The 26885-nt window shown below is 36.6% G+C and overlaps 2 protein-coding genes across 5 annotated transcripts; one reads left to right on the top strand and one right to left on the bottom strand.

Moving 5' to 3' along the window:
* The first annotated feature begins 17900 nt into the window (after positions 1-17900).
* Positions 17901-22485, top strand: LOC110780505 (flavin-containing monooxygenase FMO GS-OX-like 9). The gene is made up of 7 exons (XM_056828749.1): positions 17901-18542; positions 18832-18902; positions 19305-19460; positions 19905-19987; positions 21001-21136; positions 21251-21424; positions 21847-22485. Exons 1-7 carry the CDS (start codon positions 17981-17983, stop codon positions 22042-22044), a joined length of 1380 nt encoding a protein of 459 aa, XP_056684727.1. The 5' UTR covers positions 17901-17980; the 3' UTR covers positions 22045-22485.
* On the bottom strand, positions 20755-25520 carry LOC110799876 (pentatricopeptide repeat-containing protein At2g02980, chloroplastic-like). Of its 4 annotated transcripts, none has more exons than XM_022005146.2 (5): positions 23366-25520; positions 22493-22668; positions 22170-22274; positions 21821-22068; positions 20755-21168 (listed from the first exon to the last, which is right to left on the bottom strand). In XM_022005146.2, exon 1 carries the CDS (start codon positions 25494-25496, stop codon positions 23904-23906), a length of 1593 nt encoding a protein of 530 aa, XP_021860838.1. In that variant the 5' UTR covers positions 25497-25520; the 3' UTR covers positions 20755-21168; positions 21821-22068; positions 22170-22274; positions 22493-22668; positions 23366-23903. The 4 variants fall into 4 exon arrangements, with proteins under 4 accessions (XP_021860838.1, XP_056684725.1, XP_056684726.1 ...); XM_056828747.1 differs by having other exon boundaries at positions 21821-22274; positions 23366-23604; positions 23691-25520; XM_056828748.1 differs by having other exon boundaries at positions 20755-21178; positions 21821-22274.
* Positions 25521-26885: the final 1365 nt, after the last annotated feature.

The following is a 26885-nucleotide window of genomic DNA, read 5'->3' as shown; positions in this document are numbered from 1 at the left end:
GAGCAGGACCTCAGCAATTCCGGTGCGGTGTGAGTGGTGGTGATTGAAGTGTGGTGCAGTGTGTAATGGTGGTGGTGATTGAAGGAAGGTAGGGAGCAAGTGTAGTGGTGGTGGAGATTGACTACAGGAAGGGTTGAGGTGAGACTGCAAGAGGGAGAGGGAGGGAGGATATTTTTATAAGGGTAGTTATGTGAAGGAAATAATGCCCTTGGTCCAAGTATGCATTCTATGTTAAGTCTAATAAATGCGGTTCAGTATTAATTAACAAGTTAATAATTCAGTGAGTGAGCTGAATGCCTAGCTAGAGGCCGCTTCAGTTCAAGTGGAATTAATGATATTAATCCACAGCTTACTCTTGACTGAACCCGTAGGGTCACACAAATAGTACGTAAACGGATCAAGTATTTAATAGCATTAAATACTCCATCTATGAATATTCGGAACCGACGGATCTTGGTTTCAATGGGAGCTAAGATCGTCACAGGCAAGAAATGAATACTCCGGAAACGATGATATTGCCGGAAACGGAAATATGGATCGTATCGGAAATATAAATATTATCCAAGTCGTAGATGTTGCCGGAAACGGAAACATGGTACGTATCGGAAAATATTATCGGAAATGGAAATATTGCCAGAATCGGAAATATTGCCGGAAACGGAAATATTGTCAGAATCGGAAATATTACCGGAATCGGAAAATAATTCCGGAAACGGAAATATTAAATATTTGTTCGAAACATAAATTAATTCCGGAATCGGAAATATTAAATATTGTTCGTATCGGAAATGAATTCCGGAATCGGAAAATTTAATCGGAAGCGCATCGTACGAATAAGCATCGGACGAGGCCTGCCGGACGAGGCCCAGCACGAAGCCAGGCCATCGCCCAGCAAGCCAAGCGCGCCGCACAAACAGCCACGCCAGGCCCAGCGCAAGGCCAGGCCCAGCAGGCTGCGCAGCGCGCACAGCGGGCGCTGCGTGGGCTGCTGCTCGCGCGCACGCATGGGGCCCATCGTGGCAGCCGTGCGTGTGTGTGCAACTGTTTGTGTTCGTGCACGTTTCCTAAAACATGCAGAGTTCGGTTAATGATTAAATTCCTAATTCTATTTGATAAATTAATTAAAATTAGAGTTCTTGTAGGATTCTAGGTTTAATTAATTTGTATCTGAATAGGATTTCGATTCCCTTTCCATACCCCTATAAATATGAGGCTAGGGCTCACAATTTATAAGAAGTTTCAAAGTATTCAAAAGTGAGTTTTTGAGAGAAAATTAAAACACACATCTTGCTCATAAAAGTGCCGAAATTTTCTAGTACCTTAAGGGCGATTCTAGTTGGTCAATCTTAAGGCGGATCCGGACGTACTGTGGACTATCTACGGAGGGACGACACTTGGAGTCCTAAAGACTTGTTCTTGTTCGGTTCGGGCGCAGCTAGGGAGGGCACGCAACAAAGAGTATGCATCTAAATTATGCTATATGATTATGTGTAAATAATATGTTGTCCTGGGTTAATGGTTGTTTCCGCATGATCTATGTAATGTCATATGTATCATAACCTAACAGTGGTATCAGAGCCCCTTATTATTTTCATAATCTAAATTGCATGAACATGGTTAAATATTACAAATTTGCAAGAATTAAAAGGGGTGATTAATTTTCGTAATTGTTAATTAATTGCAAATTGCGTTTATTTAATTATACGTACGCAGTTTTTCGGCAGTTTCTTCGTTACTCATCCGAATTGAGTGATTTTTGTGTCAATTCCGCATTTAAAAGGCATTCTAAAATTTTGACAAAAATAATATTTTTCTGCCGAACCCAGAATTCTCAAATTCGAAGCCCAACTATGACTTTTCGAAGATTTTAGTTTTTCGAATGCAAAATTTCGTAAATTTAAGATGTTAAATTAAATATTTGCGATTCTTGTTGATAAATCTTGAATTTTTGATTGACCTACTGCATATGTTTAACAAGTTTGAATGCCTAGTCTTGTTAATTATGCAATCTAATTTGTAATTATGATTAATTTGTTGAAAATTAGAATAATTTAGAATTAATTTGATTTTCATAATTAATTGTAATTTAATTAGAAACCTATGATTAAAAACCACCATAAAAATTGTAAATTTATGATAAATTTTAAATTTTTATGACCTAGACTTGAATCCATAACAATCGGAAATCAATTGGATAATAAATTTTCGATTTTTCGCCCTAAAATTATGAAATTAATATTATTTATTAATTTGTCATTAATTTTAAATATAAATTTTAAATTTTTATGCGATTCGTTCATAAAACTTGCACGCACGAAGCAATGGACGCTTCGTGTTACCCTTAAGGGGTGTTGTATAATGCGGGCATGCGACGACGAGCAAGGGAGCTCGTCGCCCGTGCGGCACGAATGCAATGAGCAAGGGCGTAGTGCACGAGCACAAGGCAGCAGCCCTGCCTTGTGTCGTGTGCCACGAGCAATGGACGAATGGGCATGGGCGAAGGGCGAGCCAAGGCAGTCGCGTGTGGGCAGCAAGCGAGCTGCGCCACAACGCGCGCTGCCTCGCACAAGAGCGCGCAGCCTCGCGCGCAGCGAGCGCAAGCTCGCGTGCCACGAGCGCTGCGCCCAGCATTGCTCGCGCGCACAGCGAGCGATGTCGCCCGCCCAGCGAGCGATGTCGCGCGCCCAGCGAGCGATGGCTCGCGCGCCCAGCGAGCGATGTCGCGCGCCCAGCGAGCGATGTCGCGCGCCCAGCGAGCGATGTCGCGCGCGCAGCGAGCACCAGTGCGCGCGCAGCGAGCACCAGTGCGTGCGGAGGCTTGCGATGGAGATGCAGCAGCTATGCGACGAGCGCATGGGCTGCGCGCACATGGCCAGCGATGGCTCTGTGCGTGCGGCCCATGGGCGTGCAATGCGTAGGGTGTTTGCGTTACGATTAGATCGTTTTGAATGTTTAATTTGAAAATTTCAGTTCACGTAATTTTAATTAATTTTAAAATTAATAATTTAAATTATTTTCTTGGATTTTAATTTTTAATATTGTAATTATAATAAATGTTATTTATTCTAATTATTTTACTAAAATTAAAATCATGAATTAATTTAAATACGACTGAAATTAAATTAAACAATTTGGATTCAATTATAAATTTATATGAGCTTTAAATTTTAATTAAATTTGTATGTTTCCGGTTAGACTAGAAATACATTTTTATGTTTAAAATTAGTAAAGCATATAAATTTATTGGTTTAAGTGGGAGCGCTTTTTAGTCATAAACTCTTGATTAGGTCTACAAATCCTTAAGGTTAAAACAACTTGATTAGAATTAATAAGGACTGAATAATTGGTAGATTATTGGTGCCCTTGATTAATTGCTGCAAATGTTTACGTGATGCATAATGTGTTTTACTAACCAGCTATGTGGGCCATTCATGATAATGAATGGGTGAATGGTATATATTGTATATGTACTGTTTTGCAGGTTATGAAGTGACTAGTATGGCCCAAATAGGATAGAAAATATGGTCTGCGTACCATTAATTTGAATGTAATTGGTCTAAAGTACCAAAGTTATTTTTCAATTCAAATATGGTCTGCGAACCATCAAATAGTTGTAATTAGTTATAGCTTATCCTATTTGAAGAAAATGGTGCCTCCCACGGAGATTTTCAAGACGGACTTTGAAGTCAAAGCTTCAAGATGAAGTCGGGCCATACTAGATCACAAATATCTTATGCATGTTTTAAGTTATTTATTGCTTTTAAATATGTCTTAAAATGCATGAGATCAAAAGCTTGATTATGTTGCATGATTAAGGATTTTAGTTCACTTAAAATCTAACCAACATAGTAAGAGCCTTAAGTTCCAAACTTAAAAATTGAGTTAAAAGGTGCCATGCCAAAATATACACTTGCTTGGATATCCTTTACATCAATCTAGTAATAGTTTTCACTCAGCGAGGTGTTACTTATTGGTCCTAAAGGGGCAAGGTACACAAATAATTGTGAGTACATGTTAGTTTTGGTGAAACTCAACGATATAAGTAAGGAGTCCTTTTATGTCGTGGCAAATTCGATAGGTTTACCTAATAAGTTCTTAGACGTACCTATCAACCAAGAATAGTTTCTAGACTATTAGCAAAAGGCTTTTGCTTACCTAAGATGTTCTAGGATTAAGTCGACAAACTGTGCTTAGTTCTTCAATGATTTTAGGATCTTGGAATCATTTTATTCACACCTGCCGGAACACATAACTTGAATAAAATGCTTAATAAACATTGAATTATGCATGTATGCTAGAATTTAAGTTTATTAAGAGAAACTGTGAATGGTTATTTATTTGTTTATTCTTTTCAATTGTAGTTTTAATATGGCAAACAACAATCAAAACATCATCATGGGTTCTGAGCTTATGGTCAAGCTGAACCTGACAAATTTTCTTGAATGGGAAGCTAAGCTAGTTGAAATAGTCAAACTCAATGGACTTGAGTATATACTGTCACATCCCATGCCAAGCTACTATGCCAGAGACATGACCCCTGAGAGATTTTACGCCTGGGATGCGGATCTCAAAAAGGTTATGAGTCTCATGCTGAACAATATCCCTGATGATTGGGCTAAAAGGTTTGTAGCCTATGAACCTTTTACGCTCATCAAGAATCTGAGGGATATCTGTCGTGGAAGTACGGAGGACAGGGACCTGAACGTCCATGAGTTGATTGAATCAATGTCTGGTCTAAAGGTTAGTTCTCCCAACAGGTGTTATAGGATGGAGGTCCAAGAAACACATGTTCAGCTCCTTCGCACTAAACAGAGGGTAGGCGTCCCACTGAGGTTCCATGTGGATCTTATGTGTTCATACTTTGATCGCCTAAGTCTACTAGGAACACCAATAAGCGAAAGGATGGCAGTCTCTGTCTTGCTCAATTCACTACACAGTGGGTTTGGTCGCTTCAAGCAACTATACCTAAGTGAACCAAGAGAAGAAACAGTTGCAGAATTTGTTCACCTTGTCAGAAAGGCTGAAATAATACTGGACTGTGAAGCCAAAGATTTACTCAAGGCTAGAAAGAGACCGTTCAAGAAAGGTGGAAAGTCCAAGGGCAATGCTAAATCAAAGCAGGACAAGTCCACATCAAGCTGTCTTTATTGTGATGGAATAGGCCATTACAAAAGAGAATGTCCAAAGCTAAAGGAAGATCAGAAGAACGGAACAGTCGTTCCATCTTCAGGTATTTTCGTTATAGACTGTATACTTGCTAATTCAACTTCTTGGTTATTAGATACAGGTTGTGGCTCACACTTATGTTCCAATCCACAGGGACTAAGAAGAAGTAGAAAGTTAAGCAAGGGTGAAGTCGACCTACGAGTGGGAAATGGAGCACGGATTGCTGCATTAGCCGTAGGAACTTACTATTTGTCGTTGCCCTCCGGGCTAGTTTTGGAACTGGAAGAATGTTTCCATGTTCCAAGTCTTACTAAAAACATCATTTCAGTTTCTTGCTTAGATGCTAAGGGATTTTCCTTTATAATAAAAGACAATAGTTGTTCGTTTTATTTTAAAGAGATGTTTTATGGATCTGCTAGATTAGTCAATGGACTTTATTTATTAGATCACGACAAACAAGTATATAACATAAATACCAAAAAGGCCAAAAAGGATGATTCAGATCTCACCTATCTGTGGCATTGTCGATTAGGCCATATAAACTTGAAACGCTTAGAAAGACTTCAAAGGGAAGGAATTCTAGAACCATTTGACTTAGAGGATTATGGTAAATGCGAATCATGTTTACTTGGCAAAATGACAAAGCAACCTTTCTCTAAAGTTGGAGAAAGAGCCAATGAACTATTGGGTTTAATCCATACAGATGTATGTGGACCAATGAGTACAAATGCTAGAGGTGGTTTCAGCTACTTTATCACTTTCACTGATGACTTCAGTATGTATGGTTATGTCTACCTAATGAAGCATAAGTCTGAATCCTTTGACAAATTCAAGGAATTTCAGAGTGAAGTAGAGAATCAATTAGGCAAGAAGATTAAGGCACTGCGGTCTGATAGAGGCGGTGAATATCTGAGCTATGAATTTGATGACCATCTGAAAGAATGTGGAATTCTATCAGAATTGACTCCTCCTGGAACACCACAATGGAACGGTGTGTCGGAACGGAGGAACAGAACCTTGCTAGACATGGTCAGGTCAATGATGGGTCAGGCCGAACTTCCATTAGAATTTTGGGGACATGCACTAAATACAGCTGCACTCACTATAAATAGAGCTCCGTCTAAAGCTGTCGAAAAGACTCCATACGAATTATGGTTTGGAAAGCCTCCAAATGTGTCTTTTCTTAAGATTTGGGGATGTGAAGTATACGTCAAACGATTAATTTCAGACAAACTTCATCCAAAATCTGACAAATGTATCCTTGTGGGCTATCCAAAGGAAACAAAGGGGTATTACTTCTACAATACATCTGAGAACAAAGTGTTTGTTGCTCGAGATGGTGTCTTTTTGAAGAAGGATCACATTTCCAAAATGACAAGTGGGAGAAAAGTAGACCTCGAAGAAATTCGAGTCGAACAACAAACTCTAGAGAATGCTCAAGATGACATTCAGGATGAAACTCAGAGATCTTTAGAAGAATCTGGTGAGAATCATGGTCAATCTAGAAATGTTACCCCGCGTAGATCGCAAAGATATAGATCTCAACCGGAAAGGTACTTAGGTATTTTGACGAACGAGAGCTATGACGTTCTATTACTTGAAAGTGATGAACCTGCGACTTACAAGCAAGCTATGACGAGCCCTAGCTCCAAGCAGTGCCAAGAAGCCATGCAATCTGAATTAGACTCCATGTCTGAAAACCAAGTATGGGATTTGGTCGATTTGCCAGATGGCTACCAAGCCATTGGAAGCAAATGGGTTTTCAAACTGAAAAAGGACAAGGATGGGAAACTTGAAGTTTTCAAAGCTAGATTGGTCGCAAAAGGTTACAGGCAAGTCCACGGTGTGGATTACGATGAAACCTTTTCACCAGTTGCAATGCTAAAGTCTATTCGAATAATGTTAGCAGTCGCTGCATATTACGATTACGAAATATGGCAGATGGATGTCAAAACTGCTTTCTTAAACGGCGTTTTAACAGAAACTGTGTTTATGACACAGCCTGAAGGTTTTGAGGATCCAAAGAATGCTAAAAAGGTATGCAAGCTAAAGAAGTCAATCTACGGATTGAAGCAGGCATCCAGGAGCTGGAATATACGTTTTGATGAAACAGTCAGTGACTTTGGTTTCATCAAGAACGCAGACGAATCTTGTGTATACAAGAAGGTCAGTGGGAGCAAAATTGCTTTCCTAGTATTATATGTCGACGACATATTGCTTATCGGAAATGACATTCCTATGTTGAACTCTGTCAAGATTTGGCTTGGGAAATGTTTTTCGATGAAGGATCTAGGAGAAGCACAGTACATATTGGGCATCAAGATTTACAGAGATAGATCTAAAAAGATGATTGGACTTAGTCAAAGCACTTATATCAATAAGGTGCTTGATAGGTTCAAGATGGCGGACTCCAAGCGAGGCTACCTACCCATGTCTCATGGAATGACTCTAAGCAAGACTCAATGCCCAAAAACACTTGATGAGCGTAGACGAATGAATGGGATTCCATATGCATCATTGATTGGTTCAATAATGTATGCTATGATATGTACACGCCCGGATGTTGCGTACGCACTCAGTGCTACGAGCAGATACCAGTCAGACCCAGGAGAGGCGCATTGGACTGCTGCCAAGAATATTCTGAAGTACCTGAAAAGGCACAAAGATGACTTCCTAGTCTATGGTGGAGATGATGAATTAATTGTTAAAGGCTATACGGACGCAAGTTTCCAAACCGACAAAGATGATTTTAGATCACAGTCTGGGTTTGTCTTCTGCCTCAACGGAGGAGCAGTAAGCTGGAAAAGTGCTAAGCAAAGCACCATTGCGGATTCTACAACTGAAGCGGAGTACATTGCTGCACATGAAGCAGCAAAGGAAGCTATATGGCTAAGGAAGTTCATAGGAGAACTTGGTGTAGTCCCCTCCATTAAAGGACCAATAGCCCTGTATTGTGATAATAACGGAGCTATTGCACAGGCAAAAGAGCCTAGACACCACCAGAGAGTCAAGCATGTACTTCGTAGATTTCACCTTCTACGAGAGTTCGTTGAAAGAAAAGAAGTCGAGATAAGCAAAATTGGAACTGATGACAACATATCAGATCCATTAACTAAACCTCTGCCGCAGGCGAAGCACAACTCGCACACTGCAGCTATGGGAATCAAGCATATTGGAGAATGGCTTTGATGTCTCTGTTTAATGTTTTAAAGTTTTAGAGTTTAAATCTTTTGTAAAACATTATTGGTTAATCATTCACAATAAATGAAATGAATTCATTTTTCCATTTAATTTGTGGTTTATTAAATGATGAGTCCCTTCAATTTGACGATATATTCAAGATAGACTGTCAGGACCAGTCCTGTGACTAAGAAATGTCTATCAAGTGAACTTGAATGTCAAAGGTTGAAAATGGTCCCTAATCGGAGTTTTCTATAAAATTGGACGCATAGAAAACGTTAGACGATTAGAATGCAAGATGACTAGTAGTTCTGTTTCTTGAACTATGTGGACATGGCAATGTCATAATCATTTGCATAGATACTTACTTTGGGAAGACTAGTATCGGACAAGACCTATGAAACTTTACTGTAAGAGATGAAAGTCTGTCATAAGTAAATTTCATTAAATTATTAGACACTAAATCCTCAATACCTGGGTGATTTGAGATTACTTGTTTGAGAACTGGTTGCTTTGACGTTGACCAACCGTCGCACCGTAAAAGGAGGCTATAAAGGCAACGCTCAGGTAATCACCTATCAAACGAAGTCTAATCTCAAGATCGCAAGATTGGGATTGTCCTCCCATAAATCGGGATGAGATGCTTAAAAGTTGTACAAGGCCACTCGGAGAGCTAGAAACTGTGAAATGCATGGCCGTGCTCGGATGAATCATAGGCTATGATTATCTGTTTATTTGATCAGTTGAACTCTGAAACCGAGGAACACCTCTGGACGTAATAAGGATGACAACTCTTACCTTATGTTCAAGAGCAAGCATCGAGCGACAAAGGAATTAGGAAATGCACACTTGTCCCTAAGGACAAGTGGGAGACTGAAGGAAATAATGCCCTTGGTCCAAGTATGCATTCTATGTTAAGTCTAATAAATGCGGTTCAGTATTAATTAACAAGTTAATAATTCAGTGAGATCAAGTGAGCTGAATGCCTAGCTAGAGGCCGCTTCAGTTCAAGTGGAATTAATGATATTAATCCACAGCTTACTCTTGACTGAACCCGTAGGGTCACACAAATAGTACGTAAACGGATCAAGTATTTAATAGCATTAAATACTCCATCTATGAATATTCGGAACCGACGGATCTTGGTTTCAGTGGGAGCTAAGATCGTCACAGGCAAGAAATGAATACTCCGGAAACGATGATATTGCCGGAAACGGAAATATGGATCGTATCGGAAATATAAATATTATCCAAGTCGTAGATGTTGCCGGAAACGGAAACATGGTACGTATCGGAAAATATTATCGGAAATGGAAATATTGCCAGAATCGGAAATATTGCCGGAAACGGAAATATTGTCAGAATCGGAAATATTACCGGAATCGGAAAATAATTCCGGAAACGGAAATATTAAATATTTGTTCGAAACGGAAATTAATTCCGGAATCGGAAATATTAAATATTGTTCGTATCGGAAATGAATTCCGAAATCGGAAAATTTAATCGGAAGCGCATCGTACGAATAAGCATCGGACGAGGCCTGCCGGACGAGGCCCAGCACGAAGCCAGGCCATCGCCCAGCAAGCCAAGCGCGCCGCACAAACAGCCACGCCAGGCCCAGCGCAAGGCCAGGCCCAGCAGGCTGCGCAGCGCGCACAGCGCGCACAGCACGCGTAGCGCGCAGCGCGCGCGGGCGCTGCGTGGGCTGCTGCTCGCGCGCACGCATGGGGCCCATCGTGGCAGCCGTGCGTGTGTGTGCAACTGTTTGTGTTCGTGCACGTTTCCTAAAACATGCAGAGTTCGGTTAATGATTAAATTCCTAATTCTATTTGATAAATTAATTAAAATTAGAGTTCTTGTAGGATTCTAGGTTTAATTAATTTGTATCTGAATAGGATTTCGATTCCCTTTCCATACCCCTATAAATATGAGGCTAGGGCTCACAATTTATAAGAAGTTTCAAAGTATTCAAAAGTGAGTTTTTGAGAGAAAATTAAAACACACATCTTGCTCATAAAAGTGCCGAAATTTTCTAGTACCTTAAGGGCGATTCTAGTTGGTCAATCTTAAGGCGGATCCGGACGTACTGTGGACTATCTACGGAGGGACGACACTTGGAGTCCTAAAGACTTGTTCTTGTTCGGTTCGGGCGCAGCTAGGGAGGGCACGCAACAAAGAGTATGCATCTAAATTATGCTATATGATTATGTGTAAATAATATGTTGTCCTGGGTTAATGGTTGTTTCCGCATGATCTATGTAATGTCATATGTATCATAACCTAACATTATGTACTTTCACCATTAAAATGAGAGCGTTTTTAGCGGAATAAGACGTCAAATAAAAACCCCCATTACTAATGTGCAAAATATAAAACTCCGTATTTATCATTTTAAAAAAAATAAAAACCTAGTCGAATATAACTCCACAAATTATACCGGTGCTCGGAGTTAGAGTTTCATGTTTCTTTAACACACAATGCGGTTGATTGCTTAAGTTTTTTTTATTAATACAGATTTACAGAGTATTTTTTCCTTCTTTTTTTCTTTTTTTAAAAATAAATAAATAAATAGAATGGGTCTAGTTTTGGGTTGTATTAGACCTGATCAAAAGGCGGGCCGGGAGAATAAAAATCATCCATTATGTCGGGCCGGGCCAGACCAAGCTTCAGGCCAATTTTTTGTGCCCAAAACCTGCTACTTCGGGGCAAAATTAACGGGCATTTCGGGCCATTTTCGAATCAGATCAAATTTATAACTAAAATTGTTGTTTTACGTTGCCCAAAACCCGCAATTTTTTAAAAAAAGTTCAGGCCGGGCCGGGATATTCTGCCTGTAACCCGCTAATTTTCGGGACGGGCCCATAATGATCCGCTCTAGGTTATATAGGGTCTGGGTCTTAAGGGTGGGGTATGAGTGGGAAAACATATATTCGACCCTTATCCGGCCTTACCCTACCCGATATTTCCTCCGGATCCATTTCATATTAATAGTTATACTTTGACTTTTGACACTACTTGCAAGTTTTAATTTGACTATGTAACACCCCGACCTCTAAATCACTTATTAAAGCATAATTAGCAGCGGAATTAACCTAACTTGGTCGGGACATTACCTGCCGTAATTCCCTCTTGGAAATTACAAGGCAACTATCATAACATAAGCTATCAAAACCCAAATTATTATAATAATCCTTTATATTCCCAAAATACAAGTACATAATTTACTAAAGGTCTTTAATTAAACTATTAAAACGTTAAGCATAAACTAGGTGATTAATACTATAGTGAAATTCCTTGCCACTACTCGTTTCCATCGTTCCCCGCAGTACCTAAAACAGAAAACTAAACGGTGAGCCGAAGACTCAGTAACGACTACCCTAGCAACGTAAATTCATTTCAACTCATTTTATTTAATAACACAGGGAGAACAGAATAAGTAAAACATTTAATAAAACATCATATTAAATTCATTCATAAACTTTTAATGAAAACGTCATTCATAAACTTTTAATTAACATGCTAGGTGTCGCAAGTACGAACCGTGAAGGAATTCTCCACTGGGCCTGGGCCCATAAAAGCCTGGGCTCATCATCGTAACATGGGCCTGGGCCCTGAGCCTGGGCTCGTAATCCATGGGTGGACAGGTGTCCGTGGTGCATGCATGACCGATAGATAGGAAGATGGTAGTTTATATACCGCCAGACAAACTATGCCTTTCACTTTCATTTATCATGTTTTATGTATTTTACTCAGCCTTGGCTTGTATTTCAGTTGAAATAACATAACTCATTTAACTCATAAAACATCATTTTGATCCTGGAATCAATAAAATATCATTTCTTTCATGGCATCACATAAATATCATTTCATGAGAAAACTCAATCAAATCATATTATAAAGAATAATTAAAACAAATCACAATTCATTCCCACAATCCATAAAACATGTCAAAACATTTAATTCATAAATTCAATCATAACGTCATATTTTCATAAATCATATTTATAAGGGGATTGCGGGTACTAGCAATAGCCGTTACCTCAACCGTAGTTTTATACTTTCCGTCTGAAGGATCGTTCTTCCTGAGCTCCAAGTCCGATTTCTTTCAGAATATTAAATTAGTGAATTAGTACTACAACGATAAAAATCTAAAATCAATATTTTATAAATAATAAATTTATAAGTAATGAATTTATAATTAACGAATTTTTATAAAAAGTATAATTTTCGAATTTTATTTAAATATTATTATTAAACGAAATTTTAATCGAATTATACTTATATATTTCATAAATCGATTTACATGGAAATATTATATAAATTCGGTTTTTGCTAAATCAAGCTAGTAATTTATTTTATTAAAATCGATAATAAAACCTGAAAATATTAAACAATTTATTAGTTAATAATTATATCATAAAAGTTTATTAAAACATGAAAATCAATGATTTAGAAAATCTAAAATGACAATTTAGGTTCTAACTTACCAAAAGCCCAAATGAAAGTGGCCCAACTAATTTGTGGGTTTTAAGGAGAATAAAAACCAAAACCAAAATTGATTTTGGTTTCTGGAAAGGATCAAGGCAGAGGGTGGGGTGAGACAGGGGAGCACGAAAAGGGAATGGAGAGGAGGAAGGGAGGCGGCGGTCTGGGTGGCTCGGTGGTTTGCCGCAGCGCCGTAGGCGAGGCGATGATGGTGGTGGTTGCTTGGTGGCGGCAGAACGGCGAGAGAGAGGAAGAAAGGGGCGCGACTTGGGCAAAAACAGGGGAGTTTTATGGAGGTTTTTCGTTCGGTTTTGGGGAGGAGAAAGGGCGGTGGCGAATGTCTGGGCGGCGCATCAGGGTTGCGCTGGTGTTGGTGATGGTAGAAGGTGGTGGGGCGTGGCGTTGGTGGTGCGACAGGCGAAAGGGAGGAGGGAGCAGGGGAGTGCGTGAGAGGGAAGAGCAGGGGAGGGGGAGAGTTGCGACGAAGGAGGAGGAGAGCGGGGACAGAGGGTGCGATGTTGGTCGACGGTGGTTGGAGGTGAGGTTGGGCAGTAGTGGTGGTGGGAGACGGTGGTGGTAGTGGTTGGTGAGGGTAACTGGGAAGGTGGTGTTTCGAATTACAGAGAAACAAAGGGAATTGAATTTGAATTTGGGTTTTGTTTTTGATATTGAAATTGAATTCTGAAATGTTTGAATTTGTAAATGAAAGAAGAAAAAGAAGCATATTTGGAATTGGCTATGCATGGGGACTGATTTTAGGGAGGAGGGGGAAGGAAGTCTTCTTCCTGGTACACGTGAAGAACAAGAAAACAAGAGAAAATGAAATTTTGTTTTTGAGGGCATTTTGGTCATTTCACAAGATTAGGCCGAAATTTCTGAAAATTGGTTTCTACTTTAGGAATTGTTAGAAATAAAAATGTTTAATTAAAATCATGTTTTTAAATAATTCTTTATATAAAAATATCGTTAATGAAAAATAAATTTAGTTTCCGAGTAAAATAAGAACGTTCCGAAATTATTCAAAATCCGAAATAAATTACGAAATAATTAAGATTTAAAGAATAGCTTAAGCTCGTAAATTAAATTGTTAAAATTTGAAAGATAAATCGTGTAATCAATATTAAAAATTCAAGTGAAATAAAATTTCGTTTATTAAAATATTCGAAATTAGGATTTAAAATGATTTTAGCTAAATAAAAATAATTAAGCATACTTAATCGAGTTTTAAAAATTCGGGGTATTACAGACTATCACTTATGAGTTAGGATTTATGTGCAAGGAAAAATATAGTCGTGCGAGATCTGATTTAATCCTTCTCAATATGTACTTTCGGAATATCAAGTTTTTGTAATTTTTATGAATACAAAATGAGAGACATTAATGTTCAAAATTTACATTGACAAATGAAAATTTAAAGTGTAATCATTCAATCGAAACGGATGGAGTACATTATAGACTCATACTATACCCTTACCCATAAGGTATACTTCTCTCCGTTCCTATTAAGTGTCTAATTTGAAGGAATTCACGGTAATTAAAGAAAATGAAAAGTGTGTAAGAAAAACAATGGTTGAGATTGTTTTTTTTGGGGAAAGGATAAAGTAGATAATTGTTTATTGATAAAGTACAAATAAAAGTGGATGTGGGGATGGAAAAGTGGGAAAAGTGTTGAATTTGTAAGAAAAAACAATCATGATTTATGCAAAAGTGAGAAAAGTGTATGGAAAAGTGAGAAAAGTGTATGGAAAAGTGGAAAAAGTGTAGTTCAAAAATGGAAAGTGGACACTTAGGCCCTGTTCTTTAGAGCTAAACTAAACTGAACTGAACTGAATTGAACTAAATTGAACTAAACTGAACTAAACTGAACTGAATGCTCCTGAACTGAACTGAACTGAACTGAACTAAACTGAACTGAATGCTCCTGAACTGAAGTGAACTGAGCTTAACAGAATATATTACCGAAATAATTAGTAAATAGTAAATAATAAATAATAAATAACAAATAACAAATAACAAATAACAAATAATAAATAATAAGGAGTAAATAATAAATAATAAATAATAAATAACAAATAACAAATAATAAATAACAAATAACAAATAACAAATAATAAATAATAAATAATAAATAATAAATAATAAATAATAAATAATAAATAATAAATAATAAATAATAATAATAATAAATAATAATAATAAATAATAAATAATAAATAATAATAATAAATAATAAATAATAATAATAAATAATAAATAATAAATAATAATAATAATAATAAATAATAATAATAATAATAAATAATAAATAATAAATATAAATAATAAATAATAAATAATAAATAATAATAAATAATAAATAATAAATAATAATAAATAATAAATAATAAATAATAAATAATAAATAATAATAATAATAATAAATAATAATAATAAATAATAAATAATAAATAATAAATAATAAATAATAAATAATAAATAATAAATAATAAATAATAATAATAAATAATAAATAATAAATAATAAATAATAATAATAAATAATAAATAATAAATAATAAATAATAAATAAATAATAATAATAATAATAAATAATAATAATAAATAATAAATAATAAATAATAAATAATAAATAATAAATAATAAATAATAATAATAAATAATAAATAATAAATAATAAATAATAAATAATAAATAATAAATAATAAATAATAAATAATAAATAATAAATAATAATAATAAATAATAAATAATAAATAATAAATAATAAATAATAAATAATAAATATAATAATAATAATAATATAAATAATAAATAATAAATATAAATAATAAATATAATAATAAATAATAAATAATAAATAATAAATAATAATAAATAATAATAAATAATATAATAATAAATAATAAATATAAATAATAATAATAAATAATAAATAATAAATAATAAATAATAAATAATAAATAATAAATAATAAATAATAAATAATAAATAATAAATAATAAATAATAAATAATAAATAATAAATAATAAATAATAAATAATAAATAATAAATAATAAATAATAAATAATAAAATAATAATAAATAATAAATAATAAATAATAAATAATAAATAATAAATAATAACTAAAGAATAATTAATAATTAATGATTAATAAATAATATATAATAATAAAAAATGTTAACTAATAACTAAAGAATAATTATTAATTAATAACTAAATAACTATATAATAAATAATTAATGATTAATAGTTCAGTTCAGTTTTGCGTATGTTTTTTAGTGTTTTCTGGTGTTGCTTTGTTTGGTTCTTCCTGTACTCTACCTTTTGGTAATAAATTTCTATTTACCAAAAAAAAAATAATAATAAAAAAAGAAATAAAAATAATAATATACCCTTTTGGATATTTGCTATCGGTCGGGGATTTCTGCTCGCAAGGAGGTTGATGTTGGGCTGACTAGTGAGGGTGATGGAGCTCTTCGTCCTGCAGATATATTGCTTTATTCATGGAATGGCGGTCTAGATGTGTGTGTTGACTTGACTGGGTCTTCCCCTATGACGCAATCGGGGTTGTCAGGCTTCGTTCCGGGTCGGGTTGTGGCGGTTGCAGCGCAGCGAAAGCTGGATAAGTATGCGGCACGTTGTAGGGCTTTGGGTTACAGTTTCTTTCCTTTTTCCTTCTCTTCTTTTGGGGAATTAGAGAAAGGGGCTGTTTCTTTGCTGAAGCGGGTCCAGACGTACTCCAGGGCTCAAGACATTGGGGCACGGGCAGCTGCCCACATTTTCAGCAGGATCGGGTTCGCCATTGCTAGAGGAGTGGGGGCCCAGATTGTATCTCGGCTCCCCTCCAACTTCTTGTAGTTTACTTGATCTTTGTAGCTTGTTAAGCTTGTAACGTTTCATAATAATAATAATAATAATAATAATAATAATAATAATAAAAAAATAAATAAAAAAAAATAATAATAATAATAATAATAATAATAATATTATTATTATTAAGTTAAATTGAATTGAATTAAACTGAATTAAACTGAACTGAACTTAATGCTCCTGAACTGAACTGAACTGAATGCTTCTGAACTGAACTGAACTGCCAAATAAGTTCTGAAACTGAAATTAAGCCAAAAAGAACAGGCGTCAGGGCCTTATAAGGGAGCATTATTTTTAAAAAGTGAACACTTAAATAGACACGGAAGGAGTTCTAAATTAAGTGTCGCACATGGTTCTGGACCCATTGTCATCTCTCCATGTAAATTGAACTTTCTTTAATTATAGTGAATATAGCTTAAACAGCAAGAGTTAAACTCATACTCCACTACGTAGAAGATTAACTTACATATAATGCTATCTATTGCTTAATCATTCCCCTACCTCTTGTCTTGTTAATTGAGACATAAATCGTTTTTTTTCTTTTAGGTAGATTTTTTTTCTTTTTTAATTTAATTATGTAAGACGTAAGTAAATATACTCCCTCCGTCCCTTAAAAATCGCACCGTTTTTATTGGACACGCTTGCCAATGCACAACTTTGATCACCAATATCGTTAACTACATATTATAAAAACTTATAAAAATATTACTATTTTGAAAATATATATATTATATACTAACATTTGTTTTCATATACTAGAAATAAAATAGGGTCAAAGTAAATTATGTGAATAATGCAAAAAGTCAAAATGGTTATATACTAACATTTGTTTTCATATACTAGAAATAAAATAGGATCAAAGTGAATTACGTGAATAATGTAAAAAGTCAAAACGGTGCAAATATTGAGGGACATAGGAAGTACGGAGTATTATATAGTGGTCAAATTCCTCAATGACAACGTGTAATGAATGAGGACTGGGTAATACCAAAGGTGAAATAGTATATATAATGATTTGGTATGTCCGCATGTGTTCCCCGTGAAGCAACTATATTATATATGCAAGTAATGAATCATAGAGTCAATCTTAATTACCTTCGTTTACACAACACCACCACCAAAAATATGCAACACTCTCTCCCCCCTCCCCCCCCCCCCCCCCCCCCCCCTCTCTATATATATATAATATATAACACAAACTCTCTTCCAAGTTTCCAACCATAACATTCACCAACTTCAATTCCCCACCAAACCAAAAACCAGCAAGCTAAGCCACAATGGTTTCAGAAAGCTACCCATCCAAGAGTGTATGTGTCATAGGAGCGGGTCCATCGGGCCTCGTGGCGGCCCGTGAGCTAAGAAAAGAAGGTCACAAAGTGGTAGTCATTGAGCAAAACCATGACATAGGTGGTCAATGGCTTTATAACCCTAAAGTTGAGGGAGAAGATCCTTTAGGAAGGGCAAACAAGTTTCTTAAGGTTCATAGTAGTATGTATCATTCCTTAAGGTTGGCTTCTCCTAGGGAGATCATGGGGTTTACCGACTTCCCGTTTGTAGAGAAGAAAGGGAGGGACATGAGGAGATTTCCAAGCCATAGGGAAGTTTTGTGTTACCTAAATGATTTTTGTGAGTTTTTTGAGTTGAGGGGTATGATTAGGTTTAACACTAGGGTTGAGTATGTGGGCATGGCGGAGTTCGGTGAGCTCGAGGTTGCGAAAGAGTTGAGATGGGTGGTGAAGAGTAAGGAGAAGAAGAGTGAGAGAGTGGTGGAAGAGGTGTTTGATGCGGTGGTTGTTGCTAGTGGCCATTATTCTCAGCCTAGGTTGCCTATAATTAAAGGTATGCTTGGATCATACATCTTCATTTCTTAATTCCCATGATAACAAATGGCTAAAAAATGGATTAAATTACAATTATTGAAGTATACGTCAAGCATGCAATAACGAGAATTACTCTTTAATTTCTTTCGAATATATTTTTTGTTTTTGTTTCGGGAACAAAGGGATTTTTATTGAATTTCTACCTTTGTTATAATTCTAATAAACTTTCGAATAAGTTCTCTTTGAATTTTTAAGGAAACGTGGTCACGTAACACACGTTCCTAATGCTTTTGTATGCATGTTTAAAGGTATGAATTGTTGGAAAAGAAGACAAATGCACAGCCATATCTATAGGGTACCGGATCCTTTTCGTGATGAGGTAATGTATAAGCTACACAATATTATATTTGCAGTCATTTTCATGCATAACAATATCATGCAATGCATCATTTGTAAGAATTGACATAAGGGTAGCTAGATCTCATGGAATACAGATTACGGTTTGGTTCGGGTTTTTTTTATCAAACCAAATCCAAACCGTATACGATATATATTACAACAACAACAACAACAACAACAACAACAACAACAAAACACCCGCAAAATTACAATTTGGTCCGATATAAACCAAACTCTGAGAAGAACAATGTCAACAAGTACACACAGTTCGTTCCACGTTTGATATGTTAAAATTTATGAAGTCATCTTCATGTTTATATTCGAGAAAGTAAATTCCAATACCGAATGAAGGATACGTAACGTAAGAATTCGTATGTTGCAGGTAGTGGTGATTGTAGGAAGTTCAATGAGTGGACAAGATCTATCAATGGAATTAGTGGGGGTAGCAAAGGAAATCTATCTCAGTGCCAAATCTTCTATCTCTGAAGGTTTCTCCAAAGTATTTGCCAAGCATAAAAATCTGCATCTTTGCCCAAAGGTAACGCAATTCAGACTAACTATAAATTAAAAATAAATACTTCTTGTTCTTATTCCTCTATATATTCCGTTGCTAAAGAGTCTAACGACCCTTGTAAGTATAATGTAACCTGATCAAAAGGCGTGTTAGGCCGGGGCCGAGACATAAAATCAGCCCGTCAAGTTGGGCCGATTTTTTGTGCCCAACTCGCTATTTCGGGCCTAAAATACCGGTTTTTCTGTCATTTTCGCTGGGCCAAATTTATAACTAGAAGTGTAGTTTTACGTTGCCCAAATGCCGGGGAAATTTTAAAATTTTCAGGCCGGGCCTAAAAGCTCTGCCCTAACCCGTAAAAATTCGAGCTGGCTCGGTAGCCCGTGCTCATATATGTTGATCAGGTCTTGTAGAATGCATTACTAGCAATCTGAAATTTAACTGTCAAGATTTTGGTTAATAATACTGCAGATTGACTCTCTTGAAGAAGATGGAAGAGTGTTGTTTGTGGATGGTTCCAGTGTCACTGCTGATACTATCTTATATTGCACCGGGTAATATAACACTCCTCCTTGTGTTTTTTGTTACATATATATGCAATCCTTAGGGCATGCTTGGATTGGGTGTAATGGGTTATGGGGGTAATAAAAGTCAAACCACCTTAATAAAAGGCCAATGAAGGTGAATTGAGGTGGTTGCAAGGAGGATGGTGTGGTGGTATTGTGATGAGAAGTTGTGGTAGTGGTGGTGTTGTGAGGAGAAGGGAGGAAGGGAGGGAGTTATTACCCCCCAAATGAGGGTAATAATCACCCTAGTGGGAGGTGGGTAAATATTCCCTCCATAATAAGGGTATTTGTTCCCCCTTTTCTTTTATTTTCTTCTTTCCAACACTAGCTTATTTTCTTTGCCACCACTTCATCTTCTCATCATCACCTTCAATTACCTTATATTTTTTAGTTTGAATTTTATTACCCCCTTAATGTATTACCCTCAATCCAAGCATGCCCTTAGTATTAAATATTACTCCGTAATACATTTCAATAATTGAGAGGAGTTTCGGACCTTTCGGTCCAGTAGGGTCCTTCTCCTTACCTAAAAAAACTACACCCGATGTCTGAATGTGAGCAAGAAATTGTCGCTAAACTTACACCTAGCAGAGTAACAGACATGATGATTCCCTAATTGGTACGGTGACTCAAAGATTGGGCACTCTGTGTCAGCATGCATCTTGTATTACAAGTTATTCCAACAATAGTATAACAGATCATACTAACTAACACGCAGATCCCACTTCATGGGACCATTCTTTAATAGTATGGAGTAATATTAAATCATGGTGACATGCAAGTTCCTTAAGCAGAAAGTACTGTAAATACATTACATTTCTTCAGAAATCAGAATGGTGTTATGAATGAAAATGATAGTCTGACAAAAGATGGAAATTAAGTTATGTACAGTTGTAAACAAAAGAGACATCTATAATTTTATGTAACCATGAAGAAATATATAATTTTGCTAAAGAGACATGATGATTAACCATGAAGAAACTTACTGTTTACTACTGTAGGTATTCATACACATTTCCGTTCCTTGACACCAAAGGAATCATCGAGGTTGATGATGATCGCGTTGGACCTTTATACGAGCACACATTCCCTCCTTCACTCGCTCCTTCTCTTTCATTCGTTGGAATACCTAGGAAGGTATATATTGTCTTTAATCCTCGGATCTTCTTCTGCAAATCACTACATAGTTCAAAAGATTTATAGACTAACACATTTTGATATGGTGATGGAATTTATTTATGAAATTAATAGATAATAGGGTTCCCTTTCTTCGAGTCACAAGCAAAATGGATTGCTCAGCTGCTCTCAGGGAAAAAAACATTGCCATCTTGGGAAGAAATGATGAAAGCAATCAAAGAGTTTTATCAGTCCAGGGAAGCTGCTGCCATCCCAAAGCATTGCACTCATGACATTGCTGATTTTGAGGTAAATGATCATGTCCTCTAACTTATCTTCCTTTTACATGATCATCACCGTTTGGTAGAGTGTAAAACATTTTCAGGAAAAATGATTTTCCCCTCTTCAATCTTTTTACGTTGTTTGGTTTGGCAAGGGATGAAAAACAATTTTCCATAATACCCTCAAAGGTGGAAAGACCTTTTTCATTTGAAAGGGAGGGAAACACTTTACCGTGTTCTCTCATTTTCTTTTAAGGAACCGAACAAAGGAAAACTATTTTGGAATTGTGTTTTTCCTTGGAAAATCATTTTACACTGTAACACCAAACCAAACGGAGCCTAAATAACAGCACTTCAATTAAACAGATTGTTTAATTACCAATAAGAAGTTACTAAGTCCAATATTCTTTCTGATATCAGTTACCTCTAATGTATGCTTTTTTTCTGCAGTACTGTGACATGTACGCAGATAAAGTGGGATTTCCACGCTTGGAAGAATGGAGGAAAGAGCTATGTGTGTCATCTCTGATAAACGCGGAGGCTAATTTGGAGATGTATCGTGATGTTTATGATGATTTTGAACTGCTTCAGGTAGCTCGTCAAAGTCCTCATTTCACTCAACTTGGAGAAAAAGCATTTGAAGTATAAAGCCATATACTCTGGTTCATCCAGCTTAACAAATCAAGGTCAAAGTTATAACCAGTAATTTACATACAACAACATACAATGATACAACAGTTCCAGCGTGAAAGATTTGAGGTTGACATATTTACCTTTTTGTGTACTGATATTTGATAGTGGGCGCCCTTTATGCAGTCTTTTTGAATTATTGCTAGTAACAGAACAGGCAAAATTATGCCATGTAGGGAAAGCTGTACCTACAAGAAAAGTGTTTTCCATTTTGAATAAGAAAAAGTCAATTTGCTTAAGTAGTTACGTAACTAACAGGGGGCGAAATAGCCTAAATACCCTTAATGAGCAAATCGTAGTCAGATTTGGATTTAAGGCCAAAGGGCCGCTTGACATTTCGCCCCTATTAGTTGCTTAACTGTAAGGCATATATTCAGACTCTTTGCTGAATGATTGTTAGCTATACCGAGAAATATACACAGTACTCCATAGTTAAGCTTCAACATATGCTCCCCGAAACACAGCCTCATGATGAACATTCAATGATTCCAACACCGCGAAAAAGAACAGAGTCCCCTCAACCATAGGGGGCAGCAGGCACCATGCTGAAAAGTGAAAATGATTCTCTGCTTGGTTATAAACCTGTCATGCATAGCGACACCACATTCCATATTAAGTATTGCATGCCAAAAAGTATCATAATGAAAGAGTTTAGGGAGGAAAAATAGTGGGAAATCAAGACCAGATCTTATTAATACTGGCCTAAATTCAGAATAAATTCAAAAATATTTAGTGGGAAGGATTCCTGTAACACTACAAAATTATGCATTATTAGAGAGGGAATATGAGACGGATACTAAAATTTCGTCTCTAAGTTAAAATTGAGAAGGAATTGTATATGGAGTTTCAAAATTTTCGTCTCAAATTTGTAATGGATTTGCCAAAATTCCGTCTCAAAAATTTTGAGACGCCCTATTTCCGTCTCAAATCCGTCTCTAATCATCATTTTGAGACGGAATTGGACTATTTAGAGACGAAATTCCTCGTCTCTATAAAATGATTATTTTGTAGTGTAAACTTTACCAAAAGATACTCGTAGCTAGTCAATTTTGGGAATGAATGGTGCCTTTGGAATACAGTTAATTTGTCCAAAAAGATAATCTTACACATAATATTCCATACAAGAGAATTTGTTCTTCATGAAAAATTGTTATCCCACTTGATTGGGATTATATGATTAAATGGGGAAAATGTAAATTAAAGTTGACAATTCCACCAGGAAAGGATAACTTCAAAAACAGTAACTAAACAGAAGCAAGGAATTATATGTCCCACTAACCTTGCTGCATATGCTCAGAAGAGGATGAACTCCAATATGTGTTACTCCATATTGGACTGGTTAAATTAGAATCCAGCTAATTTCGGTATCCATCTGAGTTAATTCTGTGTTTAGTATACTAATTTACTCCCTGCAAAAGTACTGCTCCATTGATTTTCATGCAGCAGCTCCCTGTACTCCTCCTTACATATCCCCTTTCTTGCAAACAGTATACTTCAACAATACTTAGAGTTAAACTCCTGAACCAGTATAAAAATTAGAAGTCATCACTCGTTCTTTTGTGACATGTATTAACCTGGTCAGAGAAAACTGGGTTCGAGCTAACCTTCTTGAAATTTTATCAGGTATATCTGATACATTATAGTCTTCATGCCTTCAGCTTCTTTAAGGAGCGACCACTTCATACCAGGCTATCCCAAGAACCGGAGTATGTTAGCTTCGGCCAAATCTCATGTAAGAGTTTATATCCAGGTAATAGTTATTTTACAAATGCCAAAGTGGAAACCAAGACATCATCTTCTTCTTCCATTGGATTATGTTACAAAATTTCAGTATTAGTAAAAGAACTTGATAGAATTAGTTCCCCGGACATATGTGCCAAAACTTTATCTACCTCCTCAAGTCTTGGTTTAACATCATATGATGCAACAAATTCAAAAATTTCATTGTTGATAACAATTGAACTGTAGCCAGGGATATTCTGGATGCCTCTATCCTTCATAATTTCCCTCACTACCTCAACTTCTGCCCACCTTTGCTGTTGGCTATATAGATTTGACAGTAAGAAAAAGTTGTCTCCATTTTGTGGCTCTAGTTCAATGAGTTTCAGAATCAAAAGCTCAGTGAAGTGGACATGTCCACGAACTTGATAGGCACGAAGCAAGGCCCTCCAAATGGTCGGGTCTGGTTTCAAGGGCATATTCCTGATTAGTTCCACAGCTTCATGAATTAAGTCAGCCCGGCTGAGCAGATCAACCATACAACCATAATGCTCCATCTTTGGCTCCACTCCAAACTCCCCTTTCATACTTTTGAAATGTGACCTGCCCTCGCCAACAAGACCTCCATGAAAACAAGCCGATAAAACAGCCAAAAAGGTTACATGATCAGGCTTATAGTCTTCAAAAATCATGCTGTAAAATGCCATCAAAGCATCCTCTGTTTGTCCATTGATCGAGTATGCTGAAATCAAAACATTCCAAGTGCACACATTTTTCACCTTCATTGCCCTTAAAAGCTTTAAACCCTCCTCAACATTCCCACATTTTGCATACATATCAATAAGAGCAGTGCCAACATATACATTCAACGCCATCCCATTTCGCCTAATATAGTCATGAACCCACCTTCCTTGATTCAGAGCACCTAAGTTAGCACAGGCCGATAATAGCCCCACCATAGTCACCTCCCCCAACTCTATCCCATCCCTCATCATGTCCCTAAACACATCAAACCCCTCTGAGAACCGCCTTCCATGTACATAACCAGTAATCATGGCGTTCCAAGAAACAGAATTTCTCTCAGGCATTTCATCAAACACAGTACGTGCATCATCAACCGATGAACAAGAACTATACATATGAACAAGTGCAGTACTTGCAAACATATCTGAACCAAAACCCATCTTAATCACGCAACAATGAAGTGATTTCCCTAATCTACGACGACATAAATGAGCAGTTGATTTAATTACAGCCGGGAAAGTCAAAATATCAGGGGATATACCATGTTTATGCATTTGTACGTAGACAAAAATTGAATGCCAGTGCTTCTTTAAATGGGTATAAGTTCTAAGAAGTGAATTGCAAATATAAGAATCAATAAATTCATGGAATTGGGAGAAAATTAAAGCAGAGGAAGAGAACCCATTTGAAGAAGCACAAATATCGATGAGTTTCATGAGACAAAATTGGTCCAATTGTTGATTTTTGACGATGATTTGGGCCAGAATTTGCTTCATATGAGAAGGGTTTGAGAGTTTTTGCAGGATTTTAGTTGAATGCAAGGAAGAATTGATGTCTGATGATGAATTTGAACGTGTAAAAGAAAGAATACAATTCAAAATTGATGTCGATTTTGGCGGTTGCCAACCATACGAGAGAGTTGTTAACCTGCCATGAAAAAGTTTCATGGTCCTAAATGCCTGTTTAGTTTTAACACCGGGCATAATAAGTTATAATCAAACCCATGGGTTAAGCTATTTGGAGCCTGAGCAATAGTGAGTTTGTGGTTGCTCACAAGTAGAGCTGTCAAAACGGTTATTCGAATCGGGTTCGGATCTGGTCATCTCGGGTCTTGGATCATGATATGGCCGGATGTGTCCGTCATTTTATTATCCGGGTGCAGGCTCAGTTCAGGCCGGGTTCGGTCAGGTTGATTATTTGTCGGGTCACGTAGTGTTATTTTATCATTTCGGTATAGGTGGGGTTCAGGTCGGGTTTTTTCTAGTCGGGTACAATTTCGGGTTCGGGCCTTAACGAGTCGGGTTTGAGTCAGACTTGTAGTATTTAATTTTGGGTTCGGGCCTTAACGAGTCGGGTTTGAGTCAGACTTGTAGCATTTAATTTCGGGTTCAGATCAAGTTTGGATGGGATAATTATCGGGTCGGTTAAAATTCATGTCGGGTTCACTATCGAACACGGGTTAAGACCGGGCCCAATAACTATTAGGTCGAGTCAAGTTTCAACCTTATAATTAACTTTTATAAATTTGGTTTAACGCTTTTCACTTGTTCTAGATTAGGTAATTATAAAAAATAATATTAACTTGATTTAAGTTATTATTTAGTTAGCTCAATGACAAATCGTGTTGTCAACAGGTCGCGTAAAATCCGGTAAGGGGTTGTCACGAGTTGGGTCAATAACAGGTTTCATTGGTTATAATCGGTTTCGGGTTAACATCGGTTCGTGTGTTGAATCGGCTTCGGGTCATTTTTCGGTCTGGTCAGTTGACTCAGTTCTGTTATCTGTTATATTTCGGTCGGGTGTCAGGTTCGGGTTCGGGTCATACATTAACGGGTCGAAATCGGTCGTTGGTTTTAACGGGTTGGATACAGTCGGGTACAAGTTTTCTATTTTAACAACGCTTTGGGTCTCGGGTCCTTAAAAATACAAGTCGGTTTCTCGGGTCGGGTTTTTTGACAGCTATGCTCACAAGTCACAATGCTCTCTCTGCTCCTTATGAGTGAGATCACCATTGTAGATTGTGACTCTTAGCTTGCCCATGAGATATTGGGATGGGGCTGTGGTAGTGTGGTGACTGGCGGGTCATTGACATCCTCGGCTCACGTCTCACGAGCCATGTTCTAACGGAAAACAAGCAAAATTTCATGTGGTCCAAGTAGAAAGTGACATTTGTCTCCTATTTTTTGGGCTTTTCTTCTATTTGAGAGTGGTGGGTAACTCACCATTATAGTACAATAAAAAAGCGGATATTTCATGAAATACCCCCGAGTTTTGCCTTAATTCACCAAATGCCCATCAAGTTCCAATAATTCACCAAATACCCCTCACAAATGACT

Source organism: Spinacia oleracea, chromosome 5, assembly GCF_020520425.1.
Source record: "Spinacia oleracea cultivar Varoflay chromosome 5, BTI_SOV_V1, whole genome shotgun sequence".
Lineage (NCBI taxonomy): Eukaryota > Viridiplantae > Streptophyta > Magnoliopsida > Caryophyllales > Amaranthaceae > Spinacia > Spinacia oleracea.
Note: the sequence above shows the minus strand (reverse complement) of the source record. Positions and strands in the feature narration are given on the sequence as shown.